Below are 18978 nucleotides of genomic sequence, written 5' to 3' on the forward strand. Positions count from 1 at the left end.
TACATGCTATAGTAATGGGTGTATAACAAATCAATTAACTAAATTAATGTATTATTCAGATACTACTGTGATGGGTACCTGTAAATTATTATATATAAATAAATATATATTTATTCCACTGACTACAGCTGGAGTTTGACCTTTATAATGATAGCATGACATGGCACCTCTCAGTTGCCACCTTTGCTCCATCAGCTAGACTGTGCACTCGTGGCATTCTGGATCCCACTATTCATATCCCCTCATTTGCTTCAAAGCCGAAGTCCATCATAGCCAAAAGACTGAAAAAATATCGGTTGGTCCATCATATGCAGAGTGGCTGTCAATAATGGCTAGCACCTCTGGAAGTGAGAAATACATTCAATGTTAGAAATACCAAGAAAAATATAAAATACAATAAGGTGTTTTAATGACAAGATAATTTCAGATATCTCATGACTTCTGTTCTATTATTTCTCTCATGACTATTAGAAAACTAACCTGCAAAATATTGTCCATGGCAATTTTGCTTGTTGCTTCTATATATTTTATGTACGACTGTGGAGAATGAGGGAAGCTATGTGTAGTATTTTTATAAATATCATACATCCCTTAAGTTATCACTTTCATATTGACCTGCCTGACTGCAAGAGCTAAATCAAAGGAAATGGTTAGGAAGAAACCCACAAGAAATGAAACCATGGCAAAGAAAGACACCTAGGATCAACGGCTTCAAAGGAGTAAAGTTAACAATGGCTGGGCCATTGGTTGGGAAGAAGCTACCTACCTGGAGTCAGCAAAATTATAGAGCTGTGTTCCTGAGGCTGAAAGCCTGGGATCAAAGGGGATCCTAGACCTTAAAGATGCTGGCCTCAAAAAGGAGGGCGGGGAGTGGGTTGTTCAGCCTGCTGACAGAGATGGAGAACATGCTGTGAGCGAGAGTCTGCTTCTTCCAGCCAGAGACAGGGATTAGCTGGATTGAGGAGATTTTACAAAATAATTGGAAGGAAAGATTAAGGTGTAGTCAAACAGAACTCAGTTGGATCTGTCAAATGAACAGGGTTTGGGGGAAGGCTGTGGCCCAGAGATCCAGTCTGTGTGGTTGGACCAGAGGCTCCCACCAAGAAACCGGTGCAGGGAGACAGGCATAACCCCTGTGGGGCACACTCGAGAGGGACAAAAGGGGGTCTCAGGTGCAGCTTGCCCTGTAACCGTGACAAGGATAAGTTGTTCTTTTGTTTTGCTTCCTGTTTTCTTCATTGGAGTATATTTTGTTTCATTTCCTTTTTTGTCACTGTAAAAATGCTTCCATCAGTGTATTCACTGTTTCAAAAATACGACTGTCACACTGATTTTAAGTTCCCTATTTTAAGTCTCTTTATTTAAAAAAAAAATTAAAAAAAAAGACTGCATCATTGCAACTTACTTTACCTGAAGCATTTATTTCTGCACATATTGTCTATTTGGCTGCAGGATCCTGTCAAGTTTTTATGATATGAAAAAAGTATTTTGTTGCTACCTAGACTTTAATATATGTAGGCAGTTTAATTCTTATATGTTCTGAACACTTATCTGTATGAGGTGATAAATCTTTTCTGAATGTCTTAGGTCTTTTGAGAGGCTAGCACGGTTTGAATAAAAATCAGAAAAAGAAGGGTTTTTTTTACTTGTAACTGGAGTTCTTGGAGTTGGATTCTGCATATTCCCACTCATGAGTTGTGCCGGCTAGTGCAGCCTAGACAGTGGAACCTTCTCCAAGTGATGCCCATTACAGCACTCGTGCCTTATCCGACCCTCCCCCAGCAATCCTGAACATTCTGAGGATGAAGCTGTAAAAGGGGTGTGGCTCCCTCTGCTGCCACAACACTTTCCACCGCTGCATCGGAGATTTTGTTTATTAGCAGGGATCCTAGTTTTCTGTGATTAAAAAACAAAATTATCCATTAAAAAAAATAAAAATCTGCATTTTCAGCGATTAAAATGACACACTGAACTTAGTTTCCCTTGCCACAATATATATAGGTATTAGCTGAACACAATGTTTTATTGAAATATTTAAATTTTTTTAAGCAAGTTCAAAACCCGCCAGTGATATCAATCATTATGATAAAATAAAATTAATAGAATTGCAATTTGTATTCCTTACATATGCCAAATACTTCTCTGTATTTTCAGAAAATGGTTTTTTTAATGCACAAAAAATAAAGTGAAAGTTGCTTTTATATTAACATTACTCTCTGAGTTAGTCCTAGAGGCTGAAGTGAAATTTCACAGGCATTAAAACATGGACCCCTATACACCGAAAGCAGTCTATTGGAGTATGTTTAGCTATGTAATGTTAAAGCTAATTCAAAAATCAACAAGAGGGGGAAGTTGTGTGCATTGAGTGACACTCATATGGTCAGTAAAATGTAGTTAATGTATGTTCTTATTTTTTCACAAAATGTGAAAACTAAAGATTCTCTAGAAAAATGCCAATTTAGCATTTTTCTATGGTAACCAGATTTCTAGGATCCCTGCTTATTAGGACTCTGAGGGAGAGGGGAAGTTGGGTGGGAGTGTGAGTATGCAGAGTCCATCTTAAAGAACTCAGTTACAAGTAACCTCAATTTCTTCATGCATAGTCTCAAGGGATGGATTGGCAAGCAGTAATCCAATCCTGGAGGAGGTACTCAGTGTCCTAATTAAATAGTGCTAGAAGTACAACAAACCCTTCCAAACTGAGCATCAGCTCTAGCTGCTGGATCTAAAGCATAATGATTCAGAATTCCAGGTGGCAGTCCTATATATTTCCTGAACTGGAACATATCTGAGTTAAGCTAAGGACATAGCCATTGCCTTAGTAGAATTTGATTTAATACCCTGAGAGCTGCTAGTTTATAACTTTCCAGAATGTACTGTTCAACCCATTTGGAAATGGTTTGAGATTATACTGCGGGCTCTTATTATTTTTGGCATAAGAGAGAATCAAATTAGTGGATTTTTACAAAATCCCTTGTGACAAAGCTCTGTCCTTGCCTTCATGGGTCCCGCGTTTCCTGGCAGATTTCGCTAGCCTCAGAGGCTCACTGTGATCCTCCATGTAACCCTTCTTTCTCTAGAGACAAGGGTCACAGTCTACTGAGCCATTTTCATCATAAGCCAGTGAGGGAGGTGAGGAGAAGTTATCCTTCCTTGCACAGTCTCTGTTGTCTCCCAGTCTCAGTGATTAAACAGGGGGCAAAGGTGGGGGGAGGGGGGAAGAGCCCAGGCCCACCCTCTACTCCAGGCTGCAGCCCAGGGACCCTAATAGTATCAGCTATGGTAGCTGACCTTTTAGAAACATGACATGTACAATTCCCTGGGCTACTTCCCCGACAGCAGCCCTCACTTCCTCAAGCTCCACTTCACCCTTACCTCAGGGCCTCCTTCCTTGTGCCTGATATGGTGTGTACTACTCAGCCTCTCCAACAGCGCAACTTCCTCCCACAGCTCCTGACATGCACACCCACCTGACTGACTTGGAGGCTTTAGCTAGTTTCATCCAGCCCCTGATTGGCTTCAGGTGTCCCAATCAACCTAGCATTCTCCCTGCCTTCTGGAAAGTTCTTAATTGGCCCCAGGTGTCTTAATTGACCTGGAGCAGCTTCCATTTCACTTAACCTGGTACCAGGGATTTGTTTAGCCTGGAGCTAATATATCTATCTCCCACTACTTTTCTATAGCCATCTGGCCCTGCCCTGTCACACCCTTTAGTTCTAGTAAGCTAATAGGCTAGGGCTCTTTTAGCATCTAAATTATGTAAAGTGGAGTCCCTCCTGTTACCATGTGGTCTAGGGTAGAAAACTGGTAGATTTATGGTTTGAATCACATGGAATTCTGACACTATTTTAGGTCAGAAACCCAAGGTCAGGATTCAGAACTATCTTGTCTCTATGAAAAATAGTGAAGGGAGGGCACACCAAGAGGGCGCGTAATTCAGTATCTATCCTGGCTGACATTATAGCAATTATAAAGGCAACTATAATAGACAGATGAAATAATCAACTCTCTGCTAAGGGCTTAAATGGCAGCTTTGAGTTTTGCTAAAGCTAAACTGAGATCCCATGCTGATACAGGGTCTTATACCAATGGGTACGGATTTGAAAGTCCCTTCATGAACTTTTTAACTATATGATGTGTAAACACTGATACATTATCTATCAAATCATGATAAGCCAATATAGCTGCTAAGTGGAACTTTAGCAAAGAATATGATCCTTAGTCTTTAAGGTAGAGTAAGTGTTACAGAATACATTGAATTAAAATCTGTTCTGGATGATCTGCTTTGTTGTGCAATCCAGTTCACAAATCTCAACCACTTAGGAAGGTAACATTTTCTGATTGTTTTCTAGTGTTAGATAGCACTTGCTGAACATCCAAAGAACAAGATTTTTCAGGGTTTACTAATATCCTGTAGTCCACACCATTAAATACAGAGACATAGGATCTGCATGCAAAATCTTGCCATACTGCTGCAACAATAGGTCTAGTAATATTGGGAGCACCCTGTAAATGTCCTTCAACAATTGAAGTGGGTCCATGTACCACTGTGGCTTCAGCCAAGCTGAAGCAATTACAGTAATTCTCAATCTGTCCTGTCTAATTTTCCTTACTATCTTGTGTATCAGTGGGAAGGGGGAAAAGCGTACAGCAGACCCTTTCCCCAATTCAGCAGAAAGATAGCCAATATGGAATTAATGTCTTTTCCTGCCCTTGAAGATGATAGGCAACACTTTTTGCAGGCAGTCACAACTCATAGGTCTATATCAGGAAGACGTCAGATGTTGAAGATCTTGCGTATCCCTTTTTTTATTTATTGACCACTCGTGTACCTGTGTTATATCTCTGTTCAGTTGATCTGCCAAGTCATAGTAGCTCTGCACCAGTCAAGAAAGGAAGGCATAAATGTTATACATCCAATTCCATAACTTGATTGCTTCACTATATAACTGGGACAAGTGAGCTCCTCCTGACTTGTTGACCTAGTACATGTTAGTTGTATTGTCCATTGCCACGTGAACTACCTTTCCTTTGATATGAAGAAGAAAAGATCTGAGAGCCAGATAAACCTCCCTCAGCTCTAATAAATTTATGGGAAATATCTTCTCCTGAGAAGGGACATTGTCCTCAAACTTAAAGAGTTTAAACGACCTCCCCAGCCATTGCTGAATGCTTCCAAAGTGATTGTCATGGATGTAGCTGGATAATTGAATAATTTCCCTCTTAGAGTATTTGCTCTGAGTCCACCATGACAAGGAATTCAGTACATTCTCTGGTATAATTTTATGCACTCTTGCTCTACTGGATCTGTAGTTTACTGCCAACCAGTGCTATAGAATCCTCATTCTGAGGTAAGTGATGCTGTAATACACACTTCTGGTGCCATTAGGTTCATAAGCTCTAGAAAAATACATCACTGCCTACTTAGTATACTGTTCATGCAGTATTGTTCATTGCATATAGTTGTGTGAAGTCTTGGAAATCCGTCTGCAGGGCAGAGCTTTTCTGGCAGATCTGAGTCTTGAATTGCTCCTATGAATGGGACCCTCTGAGTGGGACATAAATGTAAAGTAGTCATGTTTATTAAGGCCCAGGTCTCTGAAGAGGGGTATTGTATACTGAATGTCCCTTGTCAGTTTTAGCAGCCAGCCACCTCAATATAAGTAGATGAACAAGCCCTGCTGCCTTAAATGAGCTGCTACAGCTGAGAGGTACTTTCTAGAGCCTCTGGACCCCCTGTATTGAAAATGTCTCTGGCCCACCATAAAATGGAGTTATTTCCGATGGATTGGTCTCAGGGCTTTGGAGCGGAGCCCGGAGCCGGAATACAGAGCAGCTCCGGAGCAGTGGAGCTGCGGGTTTTTGCCTGGAGCTGGAGTGGAGCCAGAGCACAGCTCCAAAGCCCTGCTTGGTCTTATAGCTATATGAAAACAAGCATCCTTGTGATCAAGAGCTGCTAATCAATCTAGGGAAGAGAGGAAGACAATAATGGATGCTAGTTTCAACAAGTGGAATTAGAATTTTCTGGTAAAGGTGTTGAGCTTTTGAGCTTTCTTAAATATAGAATTGGACGAAGTCCAGTGTTGCTCTTTAGTATAAGGAAGTGCCTTGAATAAAAAACTCCAATCCCAGAATTCTCTCAAAACCTCTTCTATAGCTCCTGGGAGTAGGAGGACTGCACCTCTGGCATGCTCTCCTGAGAGGAATCCCCGAATAGGGAAGGTTGGATGAAGACAGGGTATTGAATTATACCCTTTTTTCTAGAACTTCCACTTTACATTTGTTGATAAAGTGAGGCAGCTTGTTCCCCATTAAAGGGTGGGGAGGATTGGTATAAATTGGTTTGCAGCTCCCAACACTCACTCCAGAATTGAAGCCTGAGTGTCCCAGAAGATGAGGAAGAGTGTTTCCTTTTGTGTGTGGACAAAAGAGACTTCCCACTGGCTTAACTGTTGCCTCTGAGAAAAATAGTCTGAGGAAGACAATGGAGGGTAAAATTACCTGTGGTAGCTAAATACAGAGGCAGAATTTCTACTCCTGCCAGAAAGAATTAAGCAAGGATTTTGCATTAGACCCCATATTTTTTAGTTTCTCCAAAGCTTGTCTGTTTTATTATTAAATAAATCAACCCTTCAATGGAGAGGTCCTCTACTTTAAATTTAGTTTCTTTAGATGAACTAAACCACAGGCATGCCTTCTTAAAGTAATAGCATATACTACTGCTCTGACCAAAGAATCAAAGCATCAAATTAAGCCCTAAAACCATGTTTTGCTATGTTCTGGACCTCTGTTAAAATGGCATTATCCTTTATGTTGATCTTCAGCTAGTACTAGGTCATCTTTTCCTATGGGTGAACCACCTGATAGTTTGCTACCCTAATACCAAGGGAGGACAGAGTAAACACTTTTCTTCTTATTGCATCCCCTCTTTTATCTTCCATGTCATGTGGGGTGGAATGTGCTTGTTCATGTCTATATCTTCTTGATAGCAGCTGCTATAATTAAAGAGTTAGGGCTGGGATGCATATAAAAATAAGAAAAAGCCTCATAAGGTAAGAGGTATATATCAGCCTTTTTGGAAATGGACTAATAAGAAGCTAGGGTATACTAAAAAGATTTGGCAGGTTGCAACAATCCATTCAATATGAGCAAAGAAACTTTACTCCTGGAAGGGGCCCCAAAAATGTCAAACTGGATAGGAGGATTCTTTCATTGCCACAGAGGGCAGTTGTGAAGTCACTGCCATCTACCATTTCATGAAATTGCAGAAGTTATTCTGACATTTTTATTAGGAGATGAGTCGGTCTCTAGTTGCTGGCAACTCCTCTGTACGGCTAACTCTCTTTTCCTCTTTGGATTGAGTATCGGGATCACTGTAGGAGGATAATCCCTGAAGGCAGGAGAGGGAGACTGGTCTGGGAAGCTCAGATCTGTTGTTTGAAAGCAACCTTGATCCTTACTAAGGCGTGTGTGCGTGTGTGGTGGGGCGAGGTTCAATACCACACATAGGAGACTCCGTAAATTCCCTCGATGTATGCCAGTAGGGTCATGCAGCCCAAAAAGGCAACTCTTGCCACTGTACACTCTCTGGTGCCATTTCATAACCAGGATAAGGACTCTATATCCAGGAGTATATCCCATCCTTGGAGTCAGTGCCTCTGGGTTGTTTAGGTCTATTTTGCTTCACCTCTGAATGCGGATTCAACCTCGGAGCTGTAATTGATGTGATCAGATACTACCAGAACCAGGAAGCATTCTTGTCTTTGAAACTGGTGGCATAGTATTTTGTTTAAATTTCTCCCAGTAGACTGCTTTTACTTTAAGTCTGGGATCCTTCTGGGTTCTGGACCTAATGACAGTGGCCATCCTTTCCTTAACCATCATGTTCATTGCTGCAACAGACAAATCAGATGGCCTCTCATGTGGCTGTGCCCTTGAATCTGGTGCCAGTTTTACAAAAGATAGATCATGCCAAACAAAGTTGATCTCCTTCTTTGAGAAAGTAACAGATTTTTTAGACAAAGAAAATGCAGTGGATCTAATTTATCTAGATTTCAGTAAGGTGTTGCCACATGGGGAATTATTAGTTAAATTGGAAAAGATGGGGATCAATATGAAAATTGAAAGGTGGATAAGGAATTGGTTAAAAGGGAGACTACCGCAGGTCACATTGAAAGATGAACTATCAGGCTGGAGGGAGGTTACCAGTGGAGTTCCTCAGGGATCGGTTTTGGGACCAATCTTATTGAATCTTTTTATTACTGACCTCGGCCCAAAAAGTGGGAGTGTGCTAATAAAGTTTGTGGATGATACAAAGCTGGGAGGTATTGCCAATTTAGAGAAGGACCGGGATATCATACAGGAGGATCTGGATGACCTTGTAAACTGGAGTAATAGTAATAGGATGAAATTTAATAGTGAGAAGTGTAAGGTCATGCATTTAGGGATTATTAACAAGAATTTTGGTTATAAGCTGGGGACGCATCAATTAGAAGTAATGGAGGAGGAGAAGGACCTTGGAGTATTCGTTGATCACAGGATGACTATGAACCGCCAATGTGATATGGCCATGAAAAAAGCTAATGCGGTCTTGGGATGCATCAGGCGAGGTATTTCCAATAGAGATAAGGAGGTGTTAGTACCGTTATACCAGGCACTGGTGAGACCTCATCTGGAATACTGTGTGCAGTTCTGGTCTCCCATGTTTAAGAAGGATGAATTCAAACTGGAACAGGTACAGAGAAGGGCTACTAGGATGATCCAAGGAATGGAAAACCTGTCTTATGAAAGGAGGCTTAAGGAGCTTGGCTTATTTAGCCTAACCAAAAGAAGGCTGAGGGGAGATAGGATTGCTCTCTATAAATGTATCAGAGGGATAAATACCAGCGAGAGAGAGAGGAATTATTTAAGCTCAGTACCAATGTGGACGCAAGAACAAATGGATATAAACTGGCCATCGGGAAGTTTAGACTTGAAATTAGACAAAGGTTTCTAACCATCATAGAATATCAGGGTTCGAAGGGACCTCAGGAGGTCATCTAGTCCAACCCCCTGCTCAAAGCAGGACCAGTCCCCGGGAGTGAAGTTCTGGAATGGCCTTCCAAAGGAAGCAGTGGGGGAAAAAGACCTGTCTGGCTTCAAGATTAAGCTTGATAAGTTTATGGAGGAGACGGTATGATGGGATAACATGATTTTGGCAATTAATTGATGTTTAACTATTCATGGTAAATAGGCCCAATGGCCTGTGATCGGATGTTAGATGGGGTGGGATCTGAGTTACTACAGAGAATTCTTTCCTGGGTATCTGGCTGGTGAATCTTGCCCAAACGCTCAGGGTTCAGCTGATCGCCATATTTGGGTAAGGAAGGAATTTTCCTCCAGGGCAGATTGGAAGAGGCCGTGGGGGTTTTTGGCCTTCCTCTGTAGCATGGGACATGGGTCACTTGCTGGAGGATTCTCTGCACCTTGAAGTCTTTAAACCATGATTTGAGGCCTTCAATAGCTCAGACATAGGTGAGAGGTTTATTGCAGGAGTGGGTGGGTGAGATTCTGTGGCCTGCATTGTGCAGGAGATCAGACTAGATGATCATAATAGTCCCTTCTGACCTTAATATCTGAGTCTATGAGAACCTAATAGGCTTTTTGTTTCAACAGATCTGATGCCCTGTGTCCTGATTATGTACAGGCACTGGAGTTAGATCTGATGCCAATTTCAGGGTCTTCACAGGCACCTTGATTATAGCAGATGCTGAGCTCAGATCGCAAAGCTCTTTGCTTTGTGTCTGCTCAATTGCACATGTTGGATCAAACAGGCTTTACTGCAAATGCCTCCTGAAGTAAGAATACCTGTAATCTTTGTTTGTCCATGTACACTGTTATCCGATTATTTAGTGGTTATTATTATTGATTTCCAATTAATTCTAATTTAAAGAGCTGGGGGATTGTAGGATTTTAGACCAGCACAACAGAATCAAGGTTATTAAGTTTAATATCTGGTTGGGAACCTCAGTATGCACAACGGTGACGTTCACTGAGAGCAAAGCAAAGTTTTAACCACTTTTATTAGCACAATTAGTAAAGACAGAAAAGCATCAAACCACATAAAAAGACAGCATAAATACAGAGTTAAGGTGACATTTTGTAACTGTGCTCATATACTTGCACCCTTCCTTGGGGATCTGGGTGTAAGAGACTAAGGTCCAGCCTGTTTCTGGCAGGGCCAATGCATCCCTTGGTCCAGATCTGTCTCTTACATGATAGTCTGTCCTATTATATGGCCTAGGGACTGTCATGAATATTAATTCAAATGCTTAGCCTCCCTTGTCCATATCTAACCTCCTACCCTAATGATGTTTAGGTTAGTATATTAATGATTTCAACTAATTATCGTATACATCAATTCATTGCAAAGACAAGTTCACGCTTAAGCATTTGTCAACATTTTATCCTAAAATATTCAAGCCTAGTATCCATAGGTGCTGGAACTATGGGTGCTGGGGGTTCTGCTGCACACCCTGGCTTGAAGTATGTGACATTCCAACTCATACAGGCTGGCAGCGGGCTGAGCGGGCCGGCAGCGTAAGATCAGCATTTTAATTGAATTTTAAATGAAGCTTCTTAAACCTTTTGAAAACCTTGTTTACATACGACAATAGTTTAGTTATATAATATATAGACTTATAGAGAGAGACCTTCTAAAAAAATGTTAAAATGTATTACTGACACGCAAAACTTTAAATTAAAGTGAATAAATGAAGACTTGGCACACCACTTCTGAAAGGTTGCCGACCCCTGGCCTAGACTATGATATTCCTTTATCTAATACTTTATCATATCTTGGTTATTTTGTTGCAAATATGCCTGGCTTTGCTTTAAACAAAATCCTTTTTTATACAGTCATATTAATTGAATCTACTCTATGTATAACAAACAAGGTGTCTTCTGTTAAATTCATTTATGAGGTAACTGTTGAATGCAAAGCTTTCAGTCTTTGGAGATGTTTGTAAACCTTGAAAGAGTAGCTTGAGATGAATGATATCCGAAGTGTAGTATTCCTTGGACCATATACGGGCTTGTCTACATGACAAAATGTTAGAACAGAGGTCCCCAAACTGCGCCACCCAGCTCCAATCTATTCCCAGCTCTGGTCGGGCCCTGTCCCCACACTCAGGGCCTCAGCTCCTGACCACAGCCCAACTGGAGCTCTGCACCTGGCCCCGGCCTCCCCGCAGCTGCAGCTCCAGCCTTGGCTCCGTTACCTCTGTCTGAATCCCCCAGCCCCGAAACCGCGGCCCCACTCCCAGCCTCAGGCAGGGTAAGGGGGGACATGACCCTGAAAAGTTTGGGGACCACTGGGTTAGCTGACATATTTACACCCCCCTCCCCCCGTATTTGGCTGTTGTTCATTAGGACACATTGTTCTCAGCATCATATCAGTTAATTGTGATTAAACCATTAATGTAGCGCAAGTAATCACAAGTAGCTGGCACAGTGATGAACACTATTTGTCCTGGTCTACAATAACTACATTGCCATGGTCAACATCACATCAGCTAATTCATTCCCAAACATGTTCAAATGTGCTAAAATTATGTAGTGTACCTGTCATAAATATAAAGGGAATGGTAACAACCTTCCTGTATATAGTACTATAAAATCCCTCCTGGCCAGAGGCACAAAATCCTTTTACCTGTAAAGGGTTAAGAATCTCAGGTAACCTGGGTGGCACCTGACCAAAAGGACCAATAAGGGGACAAGATACTTTCAAATCTGGGGCGGGGGAAAGGTTTTGGTCTGTCTGTCCTGTGTGCTTGCTGGACATAGATCAAGGAAGCAAGCAATCCAACTCCATTAGAATCAGTAAGTATTAGCAAGGGAATGCATTAGCTTATTTTTGTTTTGGTTTGTGATTTTCTCTGTGCTGAGAGGAAGGTTTTTCCTGGTTTTCTTTTTGTAACTTTAAAGTTTGGCCCAGAGGGAAATCCTCTGTGTTTTTTAATCTGATTGCCCTGTAAGATTATCTTCCATTCTAAATTTACAGAGGTGCTTCTTTTACGTTTTTTCTTTCTAATAAAGTTCTGTTTCTTTTAGAATCTGATTTGGTTTTTTTAGTGTCCTAAAAAAACCCGAGTTTGGTCTGTGCTCATCTTGTTTGTTCTCAAACCTCCCCAGGAAAGGGGGTGTCAGAGCTTGGGGGGGATAATAGGGGAGAGTAGGAACTCCAAGTGGTCCTTTCCCTGAGTTTGTCTAAATCGCTTGGTGGTGGCAACATTACCTAATCCAAGTTACAAGGGAGAATTTGTGCCTTGGGGAGTTTTTAACCTAAGCTGGTAGAAATAAGCTTAGGGGTCTCTCAGGCGGGTCCCCACATCTGTAACCTAGAGTTCAGAGTGGGGAGGGAACCCTGACAGTACCCTATATATTTTTTCTATATATGCACACTATTGGGAGTATATGTTTGTCTGATACTATGGAATATTAAATGTGTCCTCAAATTGGGCATATTCCCCCCACACAAAGTATTTAGTGGGAAAGAGAGTCCCTCTGCTTGGAACATCATCCAACATAAAAAAAATGTAGCCACCTCGTCAATACAAGATTATAATAATTCACTCTTGGCTCTCTAATGAATTGTATAAACACTATTTATTAAGATATAACAAGGCCCCTGGAGGTAAATATAGCCAAGCATTCACTTGATGGCTATTTGTGGTCCTATGGGTTTTCCGTCTAATTTAAATTAAGATTTTTACTTCTGTAAATTACTGTTGTAAAGAAGCTGCTTAAAAATGCATTTTATGAAAGCAGTGATGTACATTCTGGCAGAAACACTTCGGAGTTCCTGCTCTTGGGAATGTAACCTCTCAGTAAATTAGTAAATGAGAAGCAATGAGGAGTGTGATTAAAAAATTGTACTGATCAACCTTTGTTAGCAAATTATGACAAATCAGATTTCCACACTTTTCCTTTACATATTGGGACAGGCTGGTCATTTACATATAAAGGCCATTATACAGGGAGTCCTTGGACTTAAGACACAATTCGTTCCTCAGAATTGTGATGTAAGACGAAAGCGCTTTTCCCAAAGGAATCAATGGTATGAAGGGGGGATTGGTACGCTATTTTCCTCACAATAACCCAGATTTTTATACTAAATGAATTATAGATGACTAATGTTGCAACATCAAAGTATTTACTGTACACTGTATTTTGTAAACAGCATTCAAGTAATCATTATAAACTCACATATGCTGCTCAGAATGCCGGCAATACAAGCTCCAGAAACCAGCCTCAGCCAGTCACTGATCAAGCATTCTGATTGGCTCCCGGCCCCGGGCTCAGCCAATCAAAAACAATTGGCAACCCCAATTAGCAAAAAGCTACCTTGCTGCGTCGAAGCCTATCAGAAGCGACCCCTTCCAGCTCCATACCAGTATAACGCAACCAGGAAATGATTTCACGCGAACTTTATGCAAATCGAGCGACCTAAGGGTGAAACAAGCATCGGAGGGGCAAAACAGGCAATCAATTGAAAAGCGTCATAAGTTACATCCGACCTAAGTCAGGCGTCAAGTCCGAGGATTCCCTGTATTACTGTGTATATTAACATAAGGGACAGAAATATATTTGTTTGTATATTTAGGCCCTGTATATTTCGTTTCCTCATTAAGGAAGGGTGCTGAAGCACACACTTCACTTCACTTCAAGCACATGTTTAATACCCATTAAAGTCAATGGTACTTAAGCATGTGCTTAAAATTAAGCACATACTTATGTGATTTCCTGAATAAGGATGAATTTAAGCACGTGCTCCAGTGCTTTTTTGAATGAGTGTCCCAATGAGCAGTTGATCTGGATAGTAAATCCAAATCATATTAAACAAGACTTCAGCAAACTAACACAAGGGTAATTACTACAGTTAATACCAAAAAATCTTTATTTTCTCATAAAGAGCACAAATAATTTAAGTTCCAAGAAACAGGAAATGCTATTTGCTATGGGTTAGGGGGCATTTGTCCTACTCCCTATCCTGAATTTTCATAGCTCCTTGCCAGGTATCTGCCCTGGGCCTGAAGGGGCTGCTGTGGAATGGGGCAGGATGGGCCAGAGCTCCTAAGTGCCAGCTTATCAGCACTGCTCTCCTCACTGGCAGGACAGGAAGCAGCAACAGCAGCCTGGGTTGAACTTGTGTGGAGCAAGCCAGGCCCCGATCCCTTCCCAGAGCCCACTTCTTACTCCCCGGGTTATGACCAGCATCCCACCTTACTCCGGGATAAAATCAGCTCGCTAACTCCTCCTGCCCCCACGAGCAGCTGCAGTCTCAGCGGGGAGGTAGAAGCGGGAATGCTGACACAACATTGCCCCTACCCCTAGAATGTTTCTGAAATGATGCCCCTGCTACTAAATTAGGTGGAGATTTTCATGAAGAAGTTGTTTAAAACAAAAATCAACATAGTGATCAATAGTATACGACAGCAAACATCATGTCACTTATACTTGCAGTGCAATCTTAAAGAAAATCATGTCCTTGCCCTTCATGGGATTGTATTCTTATATGCCCGATCTGAAGCCACAATTCAGCAAAGTACTTAAGCCTATGCTTAAATCCATCACTTTTCAGGAAAGCAATATAGCTTCTGTTCTTAAACCTCAGTAAAGCCAGCAAGACTTAAGCTTAAGTCTAAAGTTAAGAATTTCGGTGATTTCTTGAATAGTGGTTTGCTGAACTGGGGGTCTATGAGTATATTCATAATGGGATTTACGTACCTTACTGTCCCAGATTTAGGTGACACTGCTATTCACAATTCCCCCCCCCCCCCCCCATCTGCCACCTAACACTAGGCACCTAAACTCATTTGGGGCCTAAGTTTTTTCAGCAAAAGTTCCCTCGGTGCCTGTGCTTCTGAGCATACACATTAATGATCCATGAACTGGGGGAAGATAGATAGGTGCTTCTCCAACTAACTCACCTGTGGGCCCAATCTGGTAGGCATGCTCAGAGCCCACCTAACTTGACAAAAAAAGAATAGGGGAGTGGAGCTTTGGATAAATAGTCAAAGAGTCATTGGAGTAGGGATACTGAATCCTCAGTCTCCCACCTCTAAGGTGAGTGCCCTACCCATCAGGCTATGGCATCATTCTCACACTCATTCTCTGTCCCAGTGACTGTTTAATTATTTATCCAAAGTGGGACAGTTTCAACAGGAGCAACTGAGAGAGAGTCACCTCAGAATATCCCATAACCCAGAAGCTGGGGCATTCCCCTGAGAGGTGGCAGATCCCTGTGCAAATCCCTTCTCCTGTTCATGCAGAGGGTCTCCCACATCCTGGATGTGTACACTAGTCACTGAACTAAATGTTATGAGGGTGCTCCTCCATCATCATCACTTCTTACAAGAGTCACTTAACTCCAGCAGAGGGTTCACGGCTGTGGAGATAGGTGCTTCCCTGCAGCCTGGACTTAGTTGCCTAAAAATGGGATTTACAAAACGCAGCATGCTGAGCATGGAGCTACCTAAAGTAGCCAATGGCAGAATGTTAAGACGAGCTGTGACCCTCTTGGGGAGATAGGCACCTATCTCTCCCCATTCATTCTATAGGGAGGAGAGGTGCCAAACTTTTAGGCTTTGTAAATCCCAGTGATTTTCTGAAAGTTAGGCCTTGTGGTGCTCAGCAAAACTCAATCCCTAAATGCTGAATACATAACAGCTATTTTATTTTGCTTAATTATTTGGTCATATAGCTAAATGCATTGACATGAAAATTAAAACATAAAAGGCCAAATTCTGCTCCCAGGTATATAAATACAAGTTTGGAATGATTCTTGATTAATTGGGTTCACTCTAGGTATTCACCTGAGTGAAGGAGTGTCGACTGTGGCCTATAACATACAAACCTACTGAATATCATCAGCACAACCGTAATTCATTGGTTTGGAAACAGCTATGATGTTGCACAGACAGATATTCATGAAGAAGTGGAATCTGACTGCATATTTAAACACCTTCACCATTAGGGATGTCTCACTGACTATAGGCAGCCTGGATACTCTCTAGTGGAGAGTCAGGTATCAAATGGCAACATGAAAGTTGCCAGGAATGAATGCAAAGCTGCAGTTTCTCCTTTCCACTTTGTTCTCATCTTGGTTGGGATGGTAACCGTTGCTCCGGTTTGTCTGTTTCCTTAGACTTGGTTCATATAATCAGATGCATGTTCAACATGTTGGATGGTCTATGAGGTACATCTTGGTTTATTGATTAGCATCTCAGATCCTCAGGTAAATCTGGTCTCTAGCTGTTCAGTATTCAGCAAGCAAACCTCTCATCCCTACACTTGCCCATCATAAAGATATTTATAACTCCTCGTTTGCAATTCCACACAGGTGATTTTAGGCTGAAAAATCGGTCATTTTTCTTTTCCCCCTGTGGGAAATTTCAGCTTCTTAGGATGGAATCAAAAACTGAAAGTTTCAGCTGAAAACTGAAATAGTCAATTAGAAAATGCCACCACGGTGCCTTGCCAGCTGTAGTTCAGGCACCTCATGTCCCCTTTCTCCTCTGGGTGCTGAGGTCCCTAGATGGACTACAACTCTCAAGATGTACTATGGTGGCAATTAAAGAAAAAATGTTAACAGGGCCACATTATCTTAATCTCTTTTGCTCTATTTAGATTTCTCAGCCTCTTTGCGAAGATAATTCCCCAACCTTGCTATGTCCATCTGATAAAACATTAGGGAAACATTTATTTCTGCTAACTTTGCTAATGATTACTGCTTTTTTCCAAGAAGTAGGACAATTGTTCCTAAACTACCAATGTTTAGTGATGATAGAAGTGTCATGCTTTTACCATATGAGTTGGTGGTGGGGTGGAGGGTTTATTTTGGCTTCTGGCAAAACTTCTCTACAAAACCAAATTTAGATTAAAACATGCCAATTAGAGATGGTTATGCTTGGTTCAGGAAACTCACTAAACACAGTAAAGTCCACTTGGGATTAATGTGTGTTGTCTAAGCAATTTGAACATCCAACCACTTCTCCAAACTTAAGATTTTCTTCCAGAATCATTTTGTCATAACTCACTTGAATGTCCAAATGCCCTCCTCACATTCTTTGTGGTTTCTCATTCCCTCATCTGATGACTCCCCATAATGTCCTGACAACCCTTCCTTTTCTCACAGGGACTTACCTTCTTTCCCTTTAGGAAGAGCTGCTGGGTCACTTAGCCATTGGGAAAGACAAACATATTGGGCTTTTTATGATTAGTGTATCATAACCACCTATGGTTATATTTTTGAACATGTGGGTGTAGTACCAGTTTACTAGGGGCACACTTACCTACCCAGACTACCCTTTGCATAGTAATGTTGCAGGTGTATTATATAAGTACCACCCACTCTGGAGTGGCATCTCATTTGAACACATGGATTGCCTGACGTGACGGTATCACTTTCAAAGTAATCTAGAAGACAGTGCTTGGTGTCCAATATACATGCAATACCAAAAATTCAAGTAATTGATGGATATTCCTTGGTAGCTGATAAATGGTGCCTCCCTCTGCTCACCCATCTCTAATGCTGTTGTCTGAGTGTTTTATATGCTACAGTATGTGTTACTTACAACTGATACAGTTTGTTGATTTGGATCCAATAGGCCGGAACCAGTATTGTGGACAAAGGATGGCGGAGAACTACCAGACCCAGAGAGAATGGTTGTCAATGGTAGGGACCTAAGAATTAGTTTCCTAAACAAAACGGACAATGGTACATATCGATGTGAAGCAACAAACCCTATTGGCCAAAACAGCACAGAGTATGTCCTGATTGTACATGGTGAGTACATCTCTTTAAATTCTGTAAGGGAGGTACCTTGATTAATATTAGAACTTTTTGTTTCAACCAACTATAAGCAAATGATTAAGACCACATGAAAGAATGACAAGAAAAAATTAAAAGTGCAATTATTCTTTTCAGAGCGCCCTCTACTAGTAAGCAACAGACTGACTTCCTTTTATTAGTAGGCGTCTAATAAATTTTGTACACCATATATCTTTCTAATATTTGTGGAGAACACCTTGCTAATTAAGCAACAGGCAAAAATGTATTTGAGAGTATACTGGGAAATGTTTTATACATAATTGCATCCATAAAACATGGTGTTTAGATATAACTGTCTATGAGTGGCTAGGTCACATATAAACAAAAACCAAGAATTACAAGGCAGTTGCTGTTTATTTTATAAACCATTCAAGACCGGATACTAAAGATAAATTATAGCCTGGTGCTGAGCACTCTCAATTCCCAATGTAAGCTGAAGGTCTTGCATCACCCCAGAGAATCAGGCCCTATGTTAAAATCGCCCCCCAAATTGTCTAGTATCACAAGTTCCTAATACTAATGTAATAAAATGGCATGGTTCTCACTTAGTTATGATTCTTTTGTTTTGCCTGATTTGTCTTGATGCTTCATGTCAAAAGAAAAAAGGCCTTAATATTAAGTGTGAAATAGCTTGATGGAACAAAAGTACAGTAGAAGCCATTACAAGAGTCATCATTTGGCAGCTGTTACCACACCACTACCACAGATCTCCACCATTTAAATCTGTTACTTCCCGTGCGGTAACTGCTGGAAAATGGCGACTCCTACAGTCTGGATATGAACCCAGATCTCAGAGGTGAGATGAGTTCATTAACTCCATTGCAACACCTGTTGCAATCCTTTTTTTCCCCCCTAGCTTTTATACATGGGCAACTTTTTAACAACCACCGCAAAATAAAAGGAAACACTTTTTAAGGTGAGTCTCAGATTGTAAAAAAGTCACTGAAATGAGAAATATGAAGTCTATTTCCTCCTTATAAGTAATTGAAGTGCAACAAATTATATATGCTACTCTGGTATTTGCAAACTCGCCAAAAGCATGATTCACTTGAAGTGGCAAAGTACCTTTAGGTAAGTTTGGCAGTTAACATATTTATAATAAATAT

The 18978-nt window shown here is 41.1% G+C and overlaps 1 protein-coding gene across 8 annotated transcripts in view; it reads left to right on the top strand.

Moving 5' to 3' along the window:
- CADM2 (cell adhesion molecule 2) overlaps nt 1–18978 on the top strand; it is a 1031723-nt gene that overhangs the window by 926980 nt on the left and 85765 nt on the right. For all 8 annotated transcript variants that reach the window (XM_037906100.2, XM_037906084.2, XM_043538395.1 and 5 more), the window contains one exon: nt 17649–17827. In XM_037906100.2, coding sequence (XP_037762028.1) covers nt 17649–17827 — 179 coding nt within the window. The remainder of the gene's footprint in view (nt 1–17648; nt 17828–18978) is intronic.

This window comes from Chelonia mydas, chromosome 1 (assembly GCF_015237465.2).
Source record: "Chelonia mydas isolate rCheMyd1 chromosome 1, rCheMyd1.pri.v2, whole genome shotgun sequence".
Taxonomy (NCBI): domain Eukaryota; kingdom Metazoa; phylum Chordata; order Testudines; family Cheloniidae; genus Chelonia; species Chelonia mydas.